Raw genomic sequence first — 18,964 nt, forward strand, 5'->3', positions numbered from 1 at the left:
CATCAAACAGTAGGATATCCAAAATTGTCACGGTAATCCCAAGTTTGGGACAATTTTGGAAATCCGACTGTTTGATGATACCATTATTTTTTTCCTTCTGAGCTTATGGATTCCAGGGGAGGCTACTTACCTGCCTGCCCAGTCCCCTCACTGGAGACCTCTTATATAGTCCATGCACATACATTGTATATGTATATTTGTATATATGTATATTTGTATATATGTATATGAATATGTGTATATACATACACACACATACAATGTTATAATATCCCCTCTAAGATGCAACTTTTTTAGTCCCTATTGGTAACCAAGATCTCGCCAATATTTTTTTGGCCTTTGTAGCTGCTGACTGACATTGCACACTGTTGCCAAGTATGTTGTCCTTCACCTTTTATTTTCCCAGGGAGATACCATTTAAAGTATATGTGGCATTATAATTTTACCATAATACATAACTTCACACTTGTCTGGAGAAGCCCTTGGCAGAGGGCTAATTATTGGATTTAACCCTGTACACGATCGCAATGATTGTTGACACTATCATTCTTACTTTCTGGGCTTATTTTAATTTTATTATATTATATAATTTGAGATATTGATAAAGACACCTTGCAACAAAGACAGATTTTTAAGGTTGCAAATTTACTAATTTCAGAGATTTCACACAAGCTCACTGTATCACTATCATGTTTTGTATTTGAGATTACCCTTTGTGTGATTGAGGGAAACACACAAATATCTAATCCTGTTGGTGTATAGTATAGGCAGTGGGTAAACAACACTTTACTTCTTCTTTCCTTGAATATAACAAGAAATATAATATTACCCATCCCATGCATATTTAAACTGTATTGACCTGTAGCATTTCTGCTGGAATGCTGATCAACTCATCTTATATATTTCAGTAAAGTAAAACTCCTTTTCATTACCACTAAACCTTGTATTTTTTATCTATGACATCTTGTTCTAACTTTTCTCCACCTTTGAAAAATTGTATCTATTTTACAACCATGTTGTATCAACTTTTTGGAAATTATGATAAATACTGCATGCAGCAAATCTTAATCTGCCCTAATAATATATGTGCCACAATGTTTTTCTTTTAATTTCAGTTACAATTAAAGAACTCAGAATATATTTCATGTTTTGCACTGATATTACATATGTAAATATACATAATGTTCCAGTTAGAAATGGTGTACAAAAGACACAGAATCCACTTCATAATGTTTTCAAAACTTTTCCTTGGCATAGAAGGAAATTCTGTGAAATGTCTATGGACAAACATAAATGTTTGTAGGTCTATTGTAACACATAAAAACATAACACTTTCAGATGTGCTCTTAAAAAAATAAAGTTCTTGTATTAAGTGCAGCTTCTTAGGAGAGGTAGGAGGCAAAGTCTTATGGCCGCTGAACTAGTTTGCTTTTGGTCACTTCCTGTTCATTGAGTTTAAAGTGGGTATATGCCAAAATTCCCACCAGGGTACACAATATCCCCAGACCCTGATTCACAGACAACGGATCCTTAAATAATATGTATCCACCAAGCAGAGTGATACAAAATTTAAAGTGTCCAAACATGTTGTATCTGCACATAATTTGTTAAGGGAAAAACAATTTTTTGATTTCTAACATCTGACTCAAAAAAGTTGCAGAAAAGAAAGGGCTGAGATCAGGACTGCAATCATGAAACAGATTTCTAGTGCCAATTTTTTATTTTTTTTAAATATTAAAATCAGTGACTAAATTTACTATAATCCAATGCCACACTTAACCATGGATATATTTGGGTCAAACTGAAATAAGATTATATATATATATATATATATATATATATATATATTTATATTTATATTATCTTAATATAAAAATAAATGTATATGTAAATAAGCTTATTTTAGCCTCCATGGTAATAAGCATTATGAGAAACTTTATATCCTAAGCTATTGCACTGTACTATAATTGAACTTTTGATTTGGGGCACTTTCTTACCACTGATTGGCAAATCAGCAGTACAATAGGCCCAAAGAAGAGGTAGTGCACTGAAGCTTCTCCTATAAGCGATTTTTTTTAATTATGATGAATGCATATTAAAGCACTTATAAAGAGATATAATATGCATTATTTTAGATGAGGCTGCAAAAGACACTGGAATTTCCCCTCTGAACTCACATTGAAGCATTTGGGAGTTGTAATCAAACACCAATTGGACAGCAATATTTACTTAACTTTTTCATAACTAGTCTTTAACCCACAGGTGTTTACCCCCTAAGTAACAGGAGTTTTTTTTGCGATCAGAAAAGGATACGTGACTGGGGAAGTATTTCCGATGAGCCAGTAAATAGATAAGTTTACAGTGAAAGCAATAATTCCAGAGAAAATCACCATCACCTGATAAAAGAAACAAAACATTAAAATCCATCTAAATGCAAACTATTTACTGTAGCTGCTAGAGAATAAAGACCAGACTTACAAGTGCTGTAGCAGACCATGGTCCAAATATCCCCCCTTCTCCAATTACTGGTTCAAAGAAAGGCACAACGGAGAGCAGCATAGCAGAAGACAATGGGGCCTGGTAGTAGAGCAGCTGCATCGAGTTCACCTGTAACTCCTGTTGCTTGGTTCCAACCCACTGAAAATAAAAAAAAGTAACTAGAATCAAAGGAAACTTTTTGACTTGCATCATCTTCCATTGGCAAGAACCAAGACAACACCTACGAGTTCTGGGGAGTTCCTTCTCACTTCTCTTGAAGAGGGGAGCTTTCCTGTGGTGGTAATGCAGAGTCAGAGACGGATATGTGGTCATTCAGCAAGTGACAGATATTCTTTGCTGGCGACCATGTACCTCTACAGACTTGTGGACAGCATACTTTGGAGGTAACTTAAGTATAAACATGCCCTGCCTGTGATCCAAATTAAAATGCACCTTTCCGCAATGACTTCTTGACTACTATTTAGTGGTATGTTGTGGAATAACAAGAGTAAAAGTACATTATAATACAATACTAACCACTTGATAGAGAGAAGTTACTAAAACTCCAAGAGCAGCAAACACCATTCCCAGCATGTTAAACTTCACATCATAGTAGGAGTTAAGGAACACTCCCAGTGTAATGGGTACCTGGAGAGGGAAATAAAGACAAGCGTAAGGACGGCAAAACAAAAACAGAATAGACAAGAAGACCTCAGAACTGCTATCAAGAGTCATGTAAGACATAAACATAATACTTTTAGATGTTAATGGACAAAAGATAAGCATTCCTTATTTACATGTATATCTGAAGATACAGCCCAGAGATATACTCAGTGTAACCAATTATTTTATCTTTGTGTGCGTGAAACTGTACAATAATTATGCTTAACAGTCATATAACAGTTAAAGGATGAATGCAATAGAACATGTATACAGACCACACTCACCAGAGTGAGTTGGATCCTAAAGGAGAAGGACTTCTTGTACCAAATGCTTTGGATGAAGATGATAACAGGGGTAGTCATGACCTTTGCCAGCTGATAGGTACCTATGGTGTTGTTCTGAAGGGAGAGGTTGGTAAAGACCACAAAGCCACAGAAGCTCAGGGCTAGCAGCAGCACCTTGGAGGCAGGAAGTCTTTTGGGGCAGAAGACCCCAAGTCTTTGGCAGATGTACAGTCCCAGCCAGGTAACCACAAAGTGCACCAAGGTCAGACTCATGTTTGGGAAACCATAATGGACATAAATCCACTTGTTCACAAACACAATACAAATGGAGGACAACAGGTTAACCAGGAGGCCAGCAGCTATTCTCCAATGGCCAGGTGCAGACATGGTGATGGGAATGAAGAAAGAAATTGAATGGGGCAAAAGTAACGGGAACAATAAAGGGAAGTTAAAATAATTGAAAGTAAAGGTTAAGAAGTAAAAGTGGGTTTAGGGAGATACTAGGATTGAGACATAAAAATAGAAGAATGTTTGATGTAGCAAAACATAGATACAACAGACCAGACAACATTTAAGGAGTACAGGCACTAAACCAAATAGGGAAAGGGAGACTAGTGATGAGAGTAAGGATACAAGTTCAGAAAAGGTAAGTATCGGACACCATGACCAAAGGTGGAATCGCCAAGAAACACCACACGCGCGGATCCAAGATGCAGCGATAAAGTGCCTGCCCTGATCTAACATCAACAGAGCTCACACTCCAGAGGAAGGGAAAAGACTGGCGCATGCGCATTCCGCTCGGGTTCGACACGTCACAGCGGTCCATTCACTGCCGTTTCAGTCAATCACCGGAAAAAAGAACCGACTGATAGGCCAAGGCGCCGCAAGGGGACAGGACTGAGGCGGGGCATAGAACGAGAGGCAAATAGGCAATGTTTCTCCCCCCCCCCCCCCAACTAAATATGACTCTGTAATTGCGACGTTCGCCTCTTGTTTTTGACGTTTATATGCGGTTGTTGTTGGTTTTTCGGGGGGAGGGGGCGGTATTTAGTTGTCAGTTGCACTTATTTATTTATAACGCTATCACAAAGCATAAGCTACCGCGAAAATTAAAAAAAGGCTTCATCGTGATCTCAGCATGACCAAAGTTTCCACAGTATGTGAATATCCGATGGAGCTACTGGACCTTTGAAACGTGATATTACCAGACATTATCCACAACCCATTTCCTAACAGTGAAAAAAGGTTTACAATCTACTAACTGTTTTATTTACAACTTTATTAACACACTTTACTAGAGGCCAAAGCTTATGTTTTAAGGCTTGTGATTAGAGGTGTAGCCTGGGCTTTACTAAAGATATTGTGTGTTTAGGCATGTGGGTGAGAAGTGGCCCCAGTGTGCCTGATTGCTAGTCAGGTCCTGCATTATAGTGATATTTGGGGCTGCAACACACTGTGATGCCGTCATACCCACCAAATATCCTGAGTTTATAGAAAAGGGTTCTGGTCCGGATTAGCCATCAAGCAATCTGGGCAAAGGCTCTGTGGTCTTTTGCCCAGTGACATCACTCACTTGCCACTCATGTGACAGGACTTGTCCCTTAGTATGCAACTGCCGGCTGGATACAGGTGTCTGCAAAATGTACAGCCGCATGCATGGCTCGCGACTTCACAGCTGATCGTGAAACGCCGGCACCGCAACGGAGTCACGGAGAGTGAGGGGCGCGAGCGGTTCCTGCAAACTTCACGAGCGACCGCTCGGTGCCCCTGCCCAGGACTTAAATTAAAACATCAGGTTTTTTGGTTTGTTTGTTTTAACTTTATTTAACATCCTCCATGTTAAATAAAGTTTAAAAAAAACTTTATTTAACATGGAGGATGTTAAATAAAGTTAAAAAAAACCCAACAATGTTTTAATTTTAGTCCCGGTCAGGCGCCCCTGTTGCCATGGGGCCCCTAAGGCCGGCTGTGGTTGGATCTTAGAGGGCGGCTGGAGTATATCTGCTGACCCAAATATATTCATCCTTCTGCTGACCCAAATACTTATGAAACATTTTTTTTGGTGGTATATCTTAAAGGAACGTTCAAGCCATCCTATACATCTTAATGCATAATATAATTTAATGGTCCCTTTTAATATAAGCAAATGCAAGAATTCATTACTTGGCTTGAAGAAGTTGTGTCTGGCCTACACATCTCCAGCGATGATGGTTAATAATACCCTAGTCATGAAAGTAATTAACGGTTACCTTTCAAGATCCCAGCTATTTAAATTGAGCATTTTCAGAGGTTTACGAGATAGCCCACCCTTTCTTTTTAACAAACTTGAGGCTTTATTATTTCTTTTAAGGTCTAACCAGTGCAAGGAACGAGAACTTTTAAAGCACCGTAGAGTGAACTTTGCTCTGTTATTCTGCTGGACTAGCCAGTGTTAAACCTACATAAAGAATGTCAATGCTAGTATTATTTTTGAGAACGCAACGACTTTAGAAATGAGATATAGAAATGTCAGTTTGTTAAGGAAAATCAGTTCTAGGGCTTGGCATGCCCTGAACGTTTATCATTGAAGCTCTACTAGTTTAGCCAGGAATTAATTAGTAAATAGAGATATAGAAGGGTACGCAATGTTAAGTAAAGAAATACAAGGGCACAGTGACAGGAAAAAGGAAAAATGTAGGTTTCTTTAAATGGGTCTGTCACTTTCATCGAAGCCCAGTTTTCTAATCGTAAAATAAGGGAGTTTTTTGGGTTTACAATACAGCCTGTCGATGCATTACAATAAAATTTGATGTGAAGGGCTGGTGGACTTCAGGTGCAATCAGGGTGGGCCACCATAAGTTTCCATCCTCATTCACCTCAGTTAGGAAACATATTTTCAATGAGGTAGAAAAGTTTAGGTTTTAACTTATGTTATCACTTTTGGGGCACTTCTGATGCATATCTCTTACCTACACAAGGAGGGTTTCCCAGAATTTTGATTGGGCCTTCAGGCACTATAGAACATGCAGGTGACATTGCTGGAACACAAAAGTTCAAGTTATTCAGGTTGTGCTTCATATTTTACCTCAAAATCACTTAACTCTTTATAGACCAGCAGTGCTTATATCTTATGAATGTAATTCCAAACATCATATACCAATTTATTCTGCCAGATAGCCCTTTCATATAAAAGGCGTACAAATTGTGTCCTGTTGTTGGATCACCTGAGTAAGTTCTTGCATTAATGTTGCCTCCATCCACAGCAGACAAATTAGGGGCTGACATTTGTTCACGTAGCACTGTATGCAACACCTAATGGTATTCAATAGGTGGCTTCTTAGAAAAAAAGTTGAGTGACTGTGAAACTGGTTAGGCTGCAGGGAACTGGGAAGCTTGTGCTGAAATAATCACCTGTGCACCCAGGAATGGCACAGGTAGAATCAAGACCAATCTTATTAGGAGAAGGCAAGACGTGGGCTGGGAAATGAGATTGAGAACCGGTGTTTTAAAGTTAGTGGGGATGTTTACTGATAAAAGGTCAGGAATTGAGGAACCAATCCGGTAAAGCAACTGGTAAGCAAGATCAGTAACAGTCAGGGCCACACACTAACACTTTTACATGCATGGATGTTATATTTTTGTACATGCATCCTCTGTTAATTTTTTTATTGTTTCATTATAGGTACCGTCAGGGTTGGTGCAAGGATTTCTGCAACCCTAGGCAAAACATAATTTTGCTGCCCCTGGCTCCACCCCTGCAAGCCCCTCCCCTTGTCACACCCACCCACTCCTAACTGGCTGACTCGCTCCCACTCCTCCCCATAGTGACCGCGAGTCTCGGCCGGCGGCTCGCGGCTTTTAACCCCTTAAGGACCAGGCTGTGTTTTACCTTTTGTACCATTGGGACCGAGGCTGTTTTAACACTTTTGCGTTGTTCCTGTTTAGATATAATTTTCTCTTCACTCATTTAGTGAACCCACACAAATTATATGTTGTTTTTTTCAGGACAAGAAGGGCTTTCTTCAGATACCATTGTTTTAATCATATTATCTAATTTCCCATAAAAAATAATAAAATATGATGAAAAATGTAAAAAACCCCCCACATTTTCTGACTTTTACCCCAAAAATCTTTTACTCATCCAAAAAAGCTAATGAAAAAACCTACTAAATATATGCTACTATTTGTCCTGAGTTTAGAAATACCCAATGTTTTTATGTTTTTTTGCTTTTTTCTGCACGTTATGGAGCATTAAGTACAAGTAGCGTTTTGCTATTTCAAAACCATTTTTTCCAAATCTGGTAATTCTTCCCCCATGTGCCATTTCGGGTATCTTTGAAGCCAGCCAATGCAATTTACCCCATCAAATCATATATTTTTGAAAACTAGACACCCCAAGGTATTTCAAATGCTAGAATTTTAACTCTTTCCATGCACTAATTTTACCACCAGTCTTTGTCAAACTTTGTGGTAGTAATTTATTTTGTGTTTTTTATCGCTAAAATTGCTCTTCAGGTATGGATTTACAGCTCCTGGTATACATCACTTTCAAACAACACCCCAATATGTGTTCAGCAACATCTCCCGAGTACAGTCATACCCCCCATGCATGGGTTTGTCGGGTTGTTTGGGAGGTAAAACGCCACATTTAGGAAGTGCACATTTTTTAACTTGGAACTTTTACATCTGGTCATTCTGCCCCCATGTCCTAATAGGACCATCTTTGAAGCCGGCTAATTCAATTTACCCCATCAAACCATATATTTTTTAAAACTAGACACCCCAAGGTATTTCAAATGCTAGTATTTTAACCCTTTACATGCATGAGATTCTACCACCAGCCTTTGCCACACTTTGTGTTAGTATTTTTTTGGTATTTTGTTTTACACAAATTGTACTTTGGGTATACATTTATAGCTCCAGGTATACGTCACTATCAAACAACACCCTAATATGTGTTCAGAACCATCTCCCGAGTACAGTGATACCACCCATGCATGGGTTTGACTGCTGTTTGGGGTTAAAAGGCCACATTTGTGAAGTGCGCTTTTTTTCCCCATTTCGGTCAGTCTGTGCCTATGCCCTATCTTTGAGCCTGGCCACTCCAATTTACCCAAACCATTCATTTTTTAAATTAGACACCCCTTGGGTATTTGAAATGCTTTTATTTAAATTTTTCCATGTCAGGATTTTTGGGAAGATACAGCGCTAATTTTAGCACTTTTTGTTTTACATTTTGCTGGAACTGGATAGTTCCTCTAAAGCATAATAATTTTTAAATGTTACCATGTTTTTTTTTAAGCTTTTTTTTTTTTATTTTTTTTATTTTTTTTTATTTTTTTTTTTTTAATATTTTACTAATCACAAAGTGATTAGAAAGCTGGGCTCCATTGACTTGTATGGTTGAATACAGTACCTGTATTCTACCTGCAAGTGGAGCCAGAGTTCTAGAGGGTCTGGAGACCGTCTAGCAAACTTTTTCAACTTTATTATTTTTTTTCCCGGGCCGCCACCATCTTGCGGATGGCGAAGACTGCGTGCAGCTGCGGCTGTGACCGCTCTCTGGATCTAATGCCACTTTTCAATCAGCCTATACTCCCTCTCAGTTGGAATTGGCAACGCAAACAGACAAATTCCCCATCCATAAAATGTTAAAAACAATGTTTGTATGAATCCGAGCTCTCTGGGAACTTTCATTCGTGGTCTTTTAATTCCAGGTGATCTACCTCTCTAGCTTTTTTAACATCCTCCTAGATGGAAAACGTGTGTAAACAGCATATAATGTCTTGGGAGAGAGTTAGTTGGGCCACAAAGTCATGGGCATGTTGAGATCTGCCATACTTAATTTGGATGTGACACTGAGTGCTTGTCTCCATTTTTGATAGCATATTAGGGCATTGATTGCATGGGAAGAATTGCACGGTACTGAAGCATAATACAAAGTTATCAAGGTCCATGTCAATAGTCAAAGTCCAGAAAATCAGAGTCAACACAGTACAAAAGGCAAATTAGGGTAGTAGTCTGGGTTCGGACCACGGACCAAAACCAAAGAAATGTGTAGCACAAATTTCCTTTATGTGGCAATTTTCCCAAAGGAATTTTTTTATGGATTTGCTGTTATATATATTTGTTTAGTTATTTATTTTAAAATGCATTTGATACACTTTTGTTGAATTTGATTATGTATTACATGTATTCATGGGGCAGTGGGTATGCTAATTGCTCACATGTGTACTTTATTACATGTTATTAATTGAAATGCCCATATAATGCAGTTGGCGTCTTTGTTTCCGTATCTATGATTAAGCTGTATAAGTGCTTGCTATTTCGTATCTTTATCCAGAATTATTTGAATTTCTCGGGATCAATGTGCCCTGGATTACAAGCACCATCCTGTTTGTTGACAGGATGATGAATAACACTTCACTATCTGGAAGTCCAATGAACGAGTTACAGTTTGGCAAATACCAGGAGAACACTACCTACCAGAATGCCTACTGCCTCCTGTTAAGTTTGGAGAGATAAAAGTCTGGGGTTGCCTTCCATCGTTGCCTTCCATCGTTCCAGTGAAGGGTAATGTTAATGCTACAGAATACAAAGACATTTCATTTTCAACTGAATGCTTCCAACTTCGTGGTGCCAGGTTGTGGAAACTCATTTCCTGTTCCATGATTACTATGTCCCCAAACACAAAGCAGGGTCCAAAAAGACATGGTTTGACGAGTTTAGTGTGGAGAAACTGGAGTGGCTTAACACCACTGGACACCTTTGGTGTGAATTTGAATGCCGATTGGCGAGTCATCTGACCTCACAAATGCTCTTTATGCTGAATGGCCACAAATTCCCACAGACATACTACAAACTCTTGTGGGAAAAATTCCCAGAAGAACAGTGGCTGTTACAGCTGCAATAAGGGGGTGGCAACTTCATATAAATGCCCATAGTTTTGGAATGGGATGTTTAACAAGCTCATATAGATGTGCTGAGCAGTTGTCCACATCCTTGATATATGTATATATACTTGATGATATAATGTTTGTCCACTGAATTTACATAGTGCTGCCATAGGTCTTGTCAGGAGCAACACAGCCCTGACACTTGGCTTGCACCTTATTAATATATCTAAATATCCATACAAATGTTTTATAGATTTTTTGTTGCCATATGAAATAATTACTATAAAGTGACAGTAGAGGGCGACAAAGTTCTAGGACCCTTAAAGTGTTCTGTAGATATATATGGCTTAATAATTATAAATATCCAGATAGCCTGATATGCCTTATTTACCTTCGGTGCTGCCTTAGGCCTTACCCTTCTGTGTACAATGCCAGTTTTGTATGGAGACTGTGCCGTCTCAATACAGCCTCCATTATGTAAATGGCCCGATTTGGGGTGATCAAAGATTTTCCTTATAACCTATCCATTGAGCAGTTGGACAATAGGGAGCCTGTCTGCCCAAGAGGGCCATGTGCTCCCGTTTTTTTGTCGAGGACGGGGTCTACCGCCTCCCTGGACTTTGTCTAGTCAGCAAGCCTAGTTGGCCTAGGCCAGGATAAATGACTTCTTATTCTGGTAAAGAGATATGTGTAAAAAAGGTGAGAAAAACCAGTATAGGGAATAGGATAGTGAATGGTAGGAATAATCAACCTTAATGACTTTCCTTGTGTATCTGGAACCACAGCTGCAACCCTTAAGCAACACTCTCCGGGTATTGAAGTAATACAGCAAAATTTTGCTGTATTATCAGGTGTCTTCTGCCATCCATATTTCACTACATAGGTTTTTGAGGACTGACTTTCATTAGTTTCCTAGGTTGCTGAGGCAGGGATGCCCAATATATATATAATAAATGCTACTACCCACACTTCAAGCAGCGGGCGGTCCTGCTGACATTAATTTTAATGGGAAAGTGGGCAGGGAGTGTGGTGTGGTGTCCCCCCTTAGTGAACCAGAGACCTGGAGAAGTGGCGCTTCACCTGGAGTCTCCAGGCAAAACCCGACAGTTCCCAGTTAGAACACCAGGAAAAAAGGTAGTTGAAACTGTCCTCTAAATACCTACTTTTAAAACACTATTGATATGAGTGTCCTTGCTAGATTTATACCCAAGTTCCAAAAGACCCTTTCATGTGCTAACACATTAAGGACCAATATAATTGTACACAATTTATATAGGTGTTTGTCCTGATTTTGGTTTGGTAGTTACAGAGTTAAATATGAATGACATGTATCACTGTTTCCAAACTAGATTTTTTACAAACTGTGATATACTGGCATCAGGGCCCCAATAGCAGCTAGAAAAAGCAAGACTGAACAAATATATATATTTTTTTCATTATATCGTATCCGATTTTATTTGCTAAAGCCTGTTGTATAAGACTAACACAACAATATCAACAGGTCTATAAAGGTAATAAATTCCTTTTAGCATTGAACATATATAGTATTTTCTTAGAAAAAGAAAATAACTTGTGTGATAGGCAGAGAGAGTGTTGGAACAAGTAAACATTCAGATTTTAGAGGGAAGGTTAGATCACCACCTACAGGAAGATGGATTAATTGTCAACTGCAAGGCAGGGTACAGTTCAACAAGATAGGGTAGGGTGTTCTTTGGTGCCATAGTCAGGTTTGATTCAATAGTGTCAGTGATTTCAAGGAGAATGCAGACAGTGTTTTTTTTTACCTGCCAGGTAAATCGGTATTAATTGCTGAAAGATCAGTTTAGTAGTTTGCTTTGGAATAATTTTCTGTAGTGGGCCTACTTGTTATAATACAGGTATGCATGGTGTCAGTCTGTACGCATCTTCAAAAGGACCGGTGTGTTTAATGTGCCAATAAGCATACAGTTTCTCCAACATTTGGTAGATTATAAAGTTGAAATTTAAAATGACATAAACAAAGCTAGATACCACCAGAGGATTTATATTTTTTCCCCTGTCACCAGTATGTGGTTGGTACACTAGGAAATATTGAAGGATTTTTCCAGATCTTTATCCATAAGTAATTTGCTAAATTTTTTCTGAACATGTCTACTGGGGAGACGTAGAAACATTTATAGGCATAGGTAAACGGGTGTCATTTGCAGATCCAACAACTGCGCTTATGTTCCAGCTATCAGCCGTACTGCCAGATGTCACAACTACTGAAGCTCACAGCATCTCTACATGTGAAAAGGTGGAATTCTGTTGCTGTTTTGTCACCTCCTACCCATGAAAGGATAATTTAGATGCTGGTAATTGTGCCACACCTAAACATAAGTGATAACTTCCTTGAGGTAAACATTTGAAACAAATATCTCTTAATCAGTAATCTGACATCACAACAACCTACATTGATAATCTCCAGTAGGTTAATCGAATGTACTGGATAAACAGCAACATAAATTAGACATTGTAACCATGTATATCACACTGTAACAAATCCTCTATCAATATGGTTTTGTTTTGCAGTGTTTATTCACTGAGTTTTGGTGCGAGATGAGATATTTATTGAAGTGAACAATTAAAGGTTTTTCATCACTTTCACCACATAATACTACTTTCAGTAGAAGCTTTCCTATAACCTATGTTAATGGTGATCCATTAAAGTTGTCGAGGGGGGGAGGTCCAACTAGATGTCACACTTTTGGTCAATAACATTGTTTCTAAGCTCCTATTTGCATTTGAGTAAGACACTTTAGTTTTGTAAATGCTGTTGGTTTCTGCATTGTCCTCAAGGGAAGAAACTCACTGGACAAGATTTTTAGTTACCAGATAACCTACTGGGGCTCCCTTATGTGATACTAAGAAAAGGCAATTGCTGTAATTGCCATCCGAGTTCCAGAGGGGAGTGCAACATTTTGCAAAGCAATGCCCCAAAGTTTTCATTGCTTTTCAATAGCATTAACCCAGTTAAATGTCACTTAACATGATGAAATGGTTGTCTAAACAGGGGGTGGTTGGCAACTGGATGCAAATTCAGCCAAATGGTCCAATTTTTCCAACAAAGACCAAAAAGGAGAAAAGGGATCATAGTGGAAATACTACCCAAATTAAATTCTGGCACCCTCAACAATTCTGATGTAGAGGAAGATGCCAGGATTTTACAGGTAGACATACACAAAGCAAACTTAGGTCATAGGGACTTTATTTTTCCAATAGTGGTGATATCTAAACTCAACATTTATTGATTTTCATCTTTTGTGGCAATATATTTCTATAGAAAGAATGTGTGCAGAGGCAGTGTCTGTAATGTAGTCATTTGCCCCAGGCAACGATTGAACAGTAGCCATTTCCTCAATCACAGAAATGTGTAGGTGAAACTGGCAGGGAACCTTGGTGGAGGAGGAATGAAATGTTATTGCACTGACTATTTTCTTCCCGCCCTTATTGAAAGCTAACTGAAGGCTGTATTGTAACATTAAGAAAGAAAAGACCAACGGCAACAGTGAAGAGTACACATACGCCTCTGTGTTATATACATAAAAGCAAAAAGATCAGTGTGCTCTAATCTTTATTTAAATATTTTATTTGTGTTTCAGTCAAAATGAGATTATGTGACTATATTGTATCTAGCTGCATTGTTAACTTGGGAAATTGAAACATTTGTTGTTGACGTCCTGAATGCATTGCATGTTTATATTCTACTTTTATGAAGTAAACTATTTTTCCTTGGTTAAATATGTATGTATAAAGATATATATATATATATATATATAATATATATATATCTACAGTGTGTGCATATATATATACCGTATATATATATATATATATATATATATATATATATATATATATATATATATACTGTGTGTATATATACAGTAATCACTAAAAGTGTAGTAAGAAATTCACACATTCCCAAGAGCCTACAGAACCAGAGTATGCTGGCAACTCTTAGTCTAATAGATTTTGCGTCTAGGCCTTTGGATCAAGTGTAATATCTCTTTTTTAGCTGCCACCCAAGAGGAAGATCAGTAAAGCATTGAGTTTCCATAGCCCTGCTATAGTCCTCAGGGGGGATCCAAACCTCCCACTGGCCAGTGATGGGGGAGAATATTTGTGGCCCCCTAGCACCATTGAACAAATCTCCAACTCCATCTGGGAGGTAAGCGGGGGCGGGAGGTGGGATATATGTATATGTGTTTGTATATATGTATGTGTGTGAGCATGGATGTGTAATTGTGTGTGTGAGCATGGATGTGTAATTGTGTGTGATTAGGTATGTGTATGTGTTTGTGTGTGAGCATTTATGTGTAAGTGGGGAGAGATGGAGCGTGTTTTAGAATGAATGTGTACGTGTGTGTATGTAAGTATAAGTAAGTGTGTGTAATTTGTGTAAGTGTGTTTACCTATGTGTACCAGAGTGTATTTTTTGGGAGGGGCAAAGAAGGCAGCTCTTGAAGTTGGGGGGGCCGGGACAATTTTTGAACCAGGGCTCTGTGGTTTCTAGCCCCTGGATGTCCCTATTACCTATGCTCAGATATTCTGGTGCTACCTCCCTGATATACTGTGTCCCCAACGCTGTGCTTTTTTTGCCATTTTTAACTTTTGACCTCTGCCTGCCTTGACCCCTAGTTTGTTACCTGTTTATGTTATTGAAGTGTTGCCTGCCTTAAGCCCGGGATTGTTACTTGTTCATGCTATTGAACCGCTACCTGCCTTGACCCCTTAAGTGTATACCCGTTTACTCTTTTGACCGCTGCCTGTGTATTGACCCTTGGACTATGTCTTGTTACTACTTGAAGGGTCTCACCTTTACCCTGCTCCCACCTTTACCCTGCTTAATTACTCCTGCCCTGGACTTCTATCCTGGATACTCAACCAGGTCCTAACATATGCTGCCATTTTTCTGCACACAAGTTGCTGTGTTTTCATGAATAGTTGGGTGGCTTAGCCTTGTTTCTAGACATTAGGTGCGTGTACCAGGGTCCCATTGTATTCTGCCAATGCTGAGCTGGTGGCACCACTGGACATCTCCCAAATGAGAAGGGAAGTAAGCACGATGTGCCTTTCATCTGCTGCACTGTTTACTTGGCTGACCACTGTCCTCAGAATTGTCTGTTTTTTTGTGCTTCTACAAATGAGCTTGGACAGAACATCTGGAAACCCCTGTACACCTTCAAATTTCTGCCTGGGAGAGACCTTGTTGATGCAGCATAACTAACTTGTTGCTGTGCTCAGTCTTTCTATGGTGAATGACTTGACAGTAAACTGTCTTTAGCAACCTCACCTTATTAGTGACTTTGGTTGGCCCTTAAATTGATGATCATTAGCACCTACTTTGTGTAATTGTTTAATCATACACCTAACTATATGCCTACAAAATCACAGACTGTGCAAATGTACCTAGAAGAATTGATGCTGTTTTGAAGGGAAACGGTGGTAACACCAAATATTGATTTGATTTAGATTTTTCTTCTGTTCGCTCACTTTACATTTTGTTAAATGATAAAAATAAACTATTAGCATGTCTATTTTTCAAAGCATTCTTACTTTACAGCATTATTCACACTTGCCTAAGACTGTTGCACAGTACTGTACATATCTGAAATTTCTTTTAAAAAAAATTGGTCTCCTCTGATCCCTGCTATGCCAGCTATGCCAGGAGCGTCGTGTGCTCACACTGACTGCATAACACCGAAACACCAGTATTCTTGAGTGTCGCAAAATTTGTGTGTATATATATATATATATATATATATATATATGTCCTCTTCCCCACCCATAATTAGGGCCGATGCTACAGCTGAGGAAGAAGCAAGAAACATGTCCTGTGTGGCGTATACATTTAGTATTTTTTTTGTCCTTAAATATCCTGGCTAGGGGACAACATTAAACAAAGAGGTGGGTACTATATTGAATACCATTTGTATCTAATTAGAATTCTTGTTTAGTGGGAGCTTCTTTGCAAATGTGTATGAATTGTGTATTCTTACGTATTTCTAGTAAAAACATTGTACAGTATATAATAAAGGCTAGTCCCAATAATTTGTCTTCTTTTATAGTTTATTTTGAATTTTTTATAATGTTTTTATCATTTTATATGACATTTGTGGTTTTGTATTTATTTAATAAACATTTATTTTATATTGTATTTGGTGTTATTGCATATTTTTGAAGCAAGTCCTACTTTATATATATATATATATATATATATATATATATATATATATATATATAATGTTTCGTCTTTGGTGTTGTTAATTGAAATAAGCAGAGTTTGGGAAAGTTGCATTTGCTGCACACACATACAATGCCAACCCAGACTTACTAGTTCAACGAACAGTAGCCATTTGTGTTCCATTAACAGTAGTGCTATTTAGGAGCTCCGCACAGCAGTGCACGTCACAAGGTACATAGCATACAGTCAAAATCAGTGCACTGATTGATAGAAAATGGGTGCTATTCAAATCGGATGGGGATTATCTATACAGAGTGACTCTGGGGGAAGATGGATTTGGTACGGTGATTGCTCCAATTTTATCAGCATCATTGCTTTCTATATATAACCTGCTAACTCTTACCAATTATGTGTTACATAAAATCACCAAACCTGGCCCCTTACCTCCTGTAACATTTATATTTGCTCATGCACGTTCACACATACTGACACACATCTTTACACACACACTAACACCCACTTATACATACAAAAATGTACACACACTTACACATACACACTCATATTAGCACATAATGTTACGCATACACACACATTAACACACACATGCAGTCCCTCAAACACACACAAACAATGCTCACTTGGTCACACCTCACCGATTGCACATGCAATTACTGTGGGGTCAAGTAACATTGCGTTTCAAGATTTTTGTACGAGCCTTTGGGGTAAATGCCCCCTGCCCCCTCTTGGGCCAGTCTGCCCCTGCAGAATATAGTTACTCCACTGAGTGTATCTTTTCTTTATAGTCAGATCAGGGACAATGGAATGAAATGTGTGTTGTTCACTAACCTGTATTACCAGTTCTTGTGTGTATGTGCATTGGACTAACATTTTCACACAGGCTTAGCTATACTTTTATTCATATTGCTGGTTCATTATAAGCATAATTTCTGTAGACAATAATGCTCTACGTATACTGTACAGTGAAGTGATCAATTATGCCGGCTATTTCATCATTCCACGCCTCCGGGCTACTTAACAAAAACTATTTGCCAACAAGTGTAAACAAAACTAAAAGACATCAGGGTGCACAAAACATGCCAAGACACATATATTACTAACAGGATCAGACCATAAAAGGTGTATCCCCATTGCATGCTGAAAACTAAGATTGCCCCACTCTTTCCAGACAGGGTAGTTTTTGCAAATGAATTTGACCGCACAGTCTACTATAACAGAAAAACACTGTCTGGATACAAAATGTGCACATATATATGGATCAGATAAAGAAAACAATAGGTTTGGTTTCTGAACAAAAATCCAGCATTCCATTTAATTATGTAGCCAAAGGTTACAAGTTTATGTTGTAGGGTGAGACTATAAATTAACAATATATGTTTACTGAATAAAACACCTTTCTAATTAGGAGTCTAACAAGTTGCACGCTGCAGGGCAGCAATGATTTGAATACACCCCACCAGTATCTGTTGAAAGTCCCTGTGTCTCTGTCAGTCTTGTATAGGTCTCTCTTTCCAACATGTCAGCCCCAAAGTGTTGTTTTACCTGCTTATATGTCTGTGTCATCTGTGGCGAAAGCATAGTAAAACTTTGCGAACGTTTTTCACATTTGGCACTTAAGTCATCTAACGCGCTCTGGTTAATAAGTCCCATCAATTGGTAGGACTACCTTGAATTGCCTGCTTAAAATGTCTTAAGTTGGACAGGGGAGAAATCCAGAACCTTCTATAAACCTTGATATTTCATATTCTGAAAGCTTCTTGACCATAAGTGCAATTTCATGTTCAAAAAAGAAGGTAGCTTGAATCCTTGAGATCAGAGCAGGCCAGTGACCTGCTAGTGTACTTACTATCGGTGTACAGTATAAGTGTCGTATGTGTGTATTCACCTAAACATTTTACCAGCTGGATCTCTTACTTCTAGTTAATATCTATGTTGTTGAACTTGTTTAAGTATGGTGAACAATACCTTATGTTCATACAAATTCTAATGCCTTGCTTATGTTGTTTCTATATTGCTTTAGGTGGTTGCATTATTTATAATGTGCAGTATATAACAGTTCTGAAACCTCCTCCTTTTGACTAATTAATATGTTTTTTTTTAGAAGGATAAAAGAAGAGTAATAGGAAGGTTATTTCATTTTACATATTCCAGAACAGAAGTCTGGTATAGAAGAGGACAAATGTTAAAGACAAAATGTTATAGTGGGAATCTTTTGTATTTATTAAATGTTTTGACTTGTGCATAAACCATAGATTAGGAATGGAGCCCTTGGATACCAAAACATCCCCTAGGTATATAATAAAAATCAGAGGATGATTGGTATACACCCCAGTTTCATGTTGTTAAGAAGCTGTATTCTAAAGTTTCTTAAAATCCATTGGTGTATATGTCCAAATTTATTGCATGTATGTACTAGTAGGAAGACAGAGGAGACCTTA

At 38.2% G+C, this 18,964-nt stretch overlaps 1 protein-coding gene across 2 annotated transcripts in view; it reads right to left on the minus strand.

Annotated features, from left to right (window-relative positions):
• Nucleotides 1-1,341: 1,341 nt before the first annotated feature.
• SLC35E3 (solute carrier family 35 member E3) overlaps nt 1,342-18,964 on the minus strand; it is an 87,271-nt gene continuing 69,648 nt past the window's right edge. The window contains exons 2-6 of one of the 2 annotated variants that reach the window (XM_053465543.1): nt 3,426-4,157; nt 3,016-3,126; nt 2,479-2,637; nt 2,314-2,396; nt 1,342-1,593 (exon numbers count right to left, since the gene is read on the minus strand). In XM_053465543.1, coding sequence (XP_053321518.1) covers nt 1,407-1,593; nt 2,314-2,396; nt 2,479-2,637; nt 3,016-3,126; nt 3,426-3,812 — 927 coding nt within the window. In that variant the 5' untranslated portion in view covers nt 3,813-4,157 and the 3' untranslated portion in view covers nt 1,342-1,406. Of the gene's footprint in view, nt 1,594-2,313; nt 2,397-2,478; nt 2,638-3,015; nt 3,127-3,425; nt 4,233-18,964 lie in introns of those variants that run through there. The other variant, XM_053465542.1, reaches the window with a different exon arrangement.

This window comes from Spea bombifrons, chromosome 4 (assembly GCF_027358695.1).
Source record: "Spea bombifrons isolate aSpeBom1 chromosome 4, aSpeBom1.2.pri, whole genome shotgun sequence".
In the NCBI taxonomy this organism is placed as follows: domain Eukaryota; kingdom Metazoa; phylum Chordata; class Amphibia; order Anura; family Pelobatidae; genus Spea; species Spea bombifrons.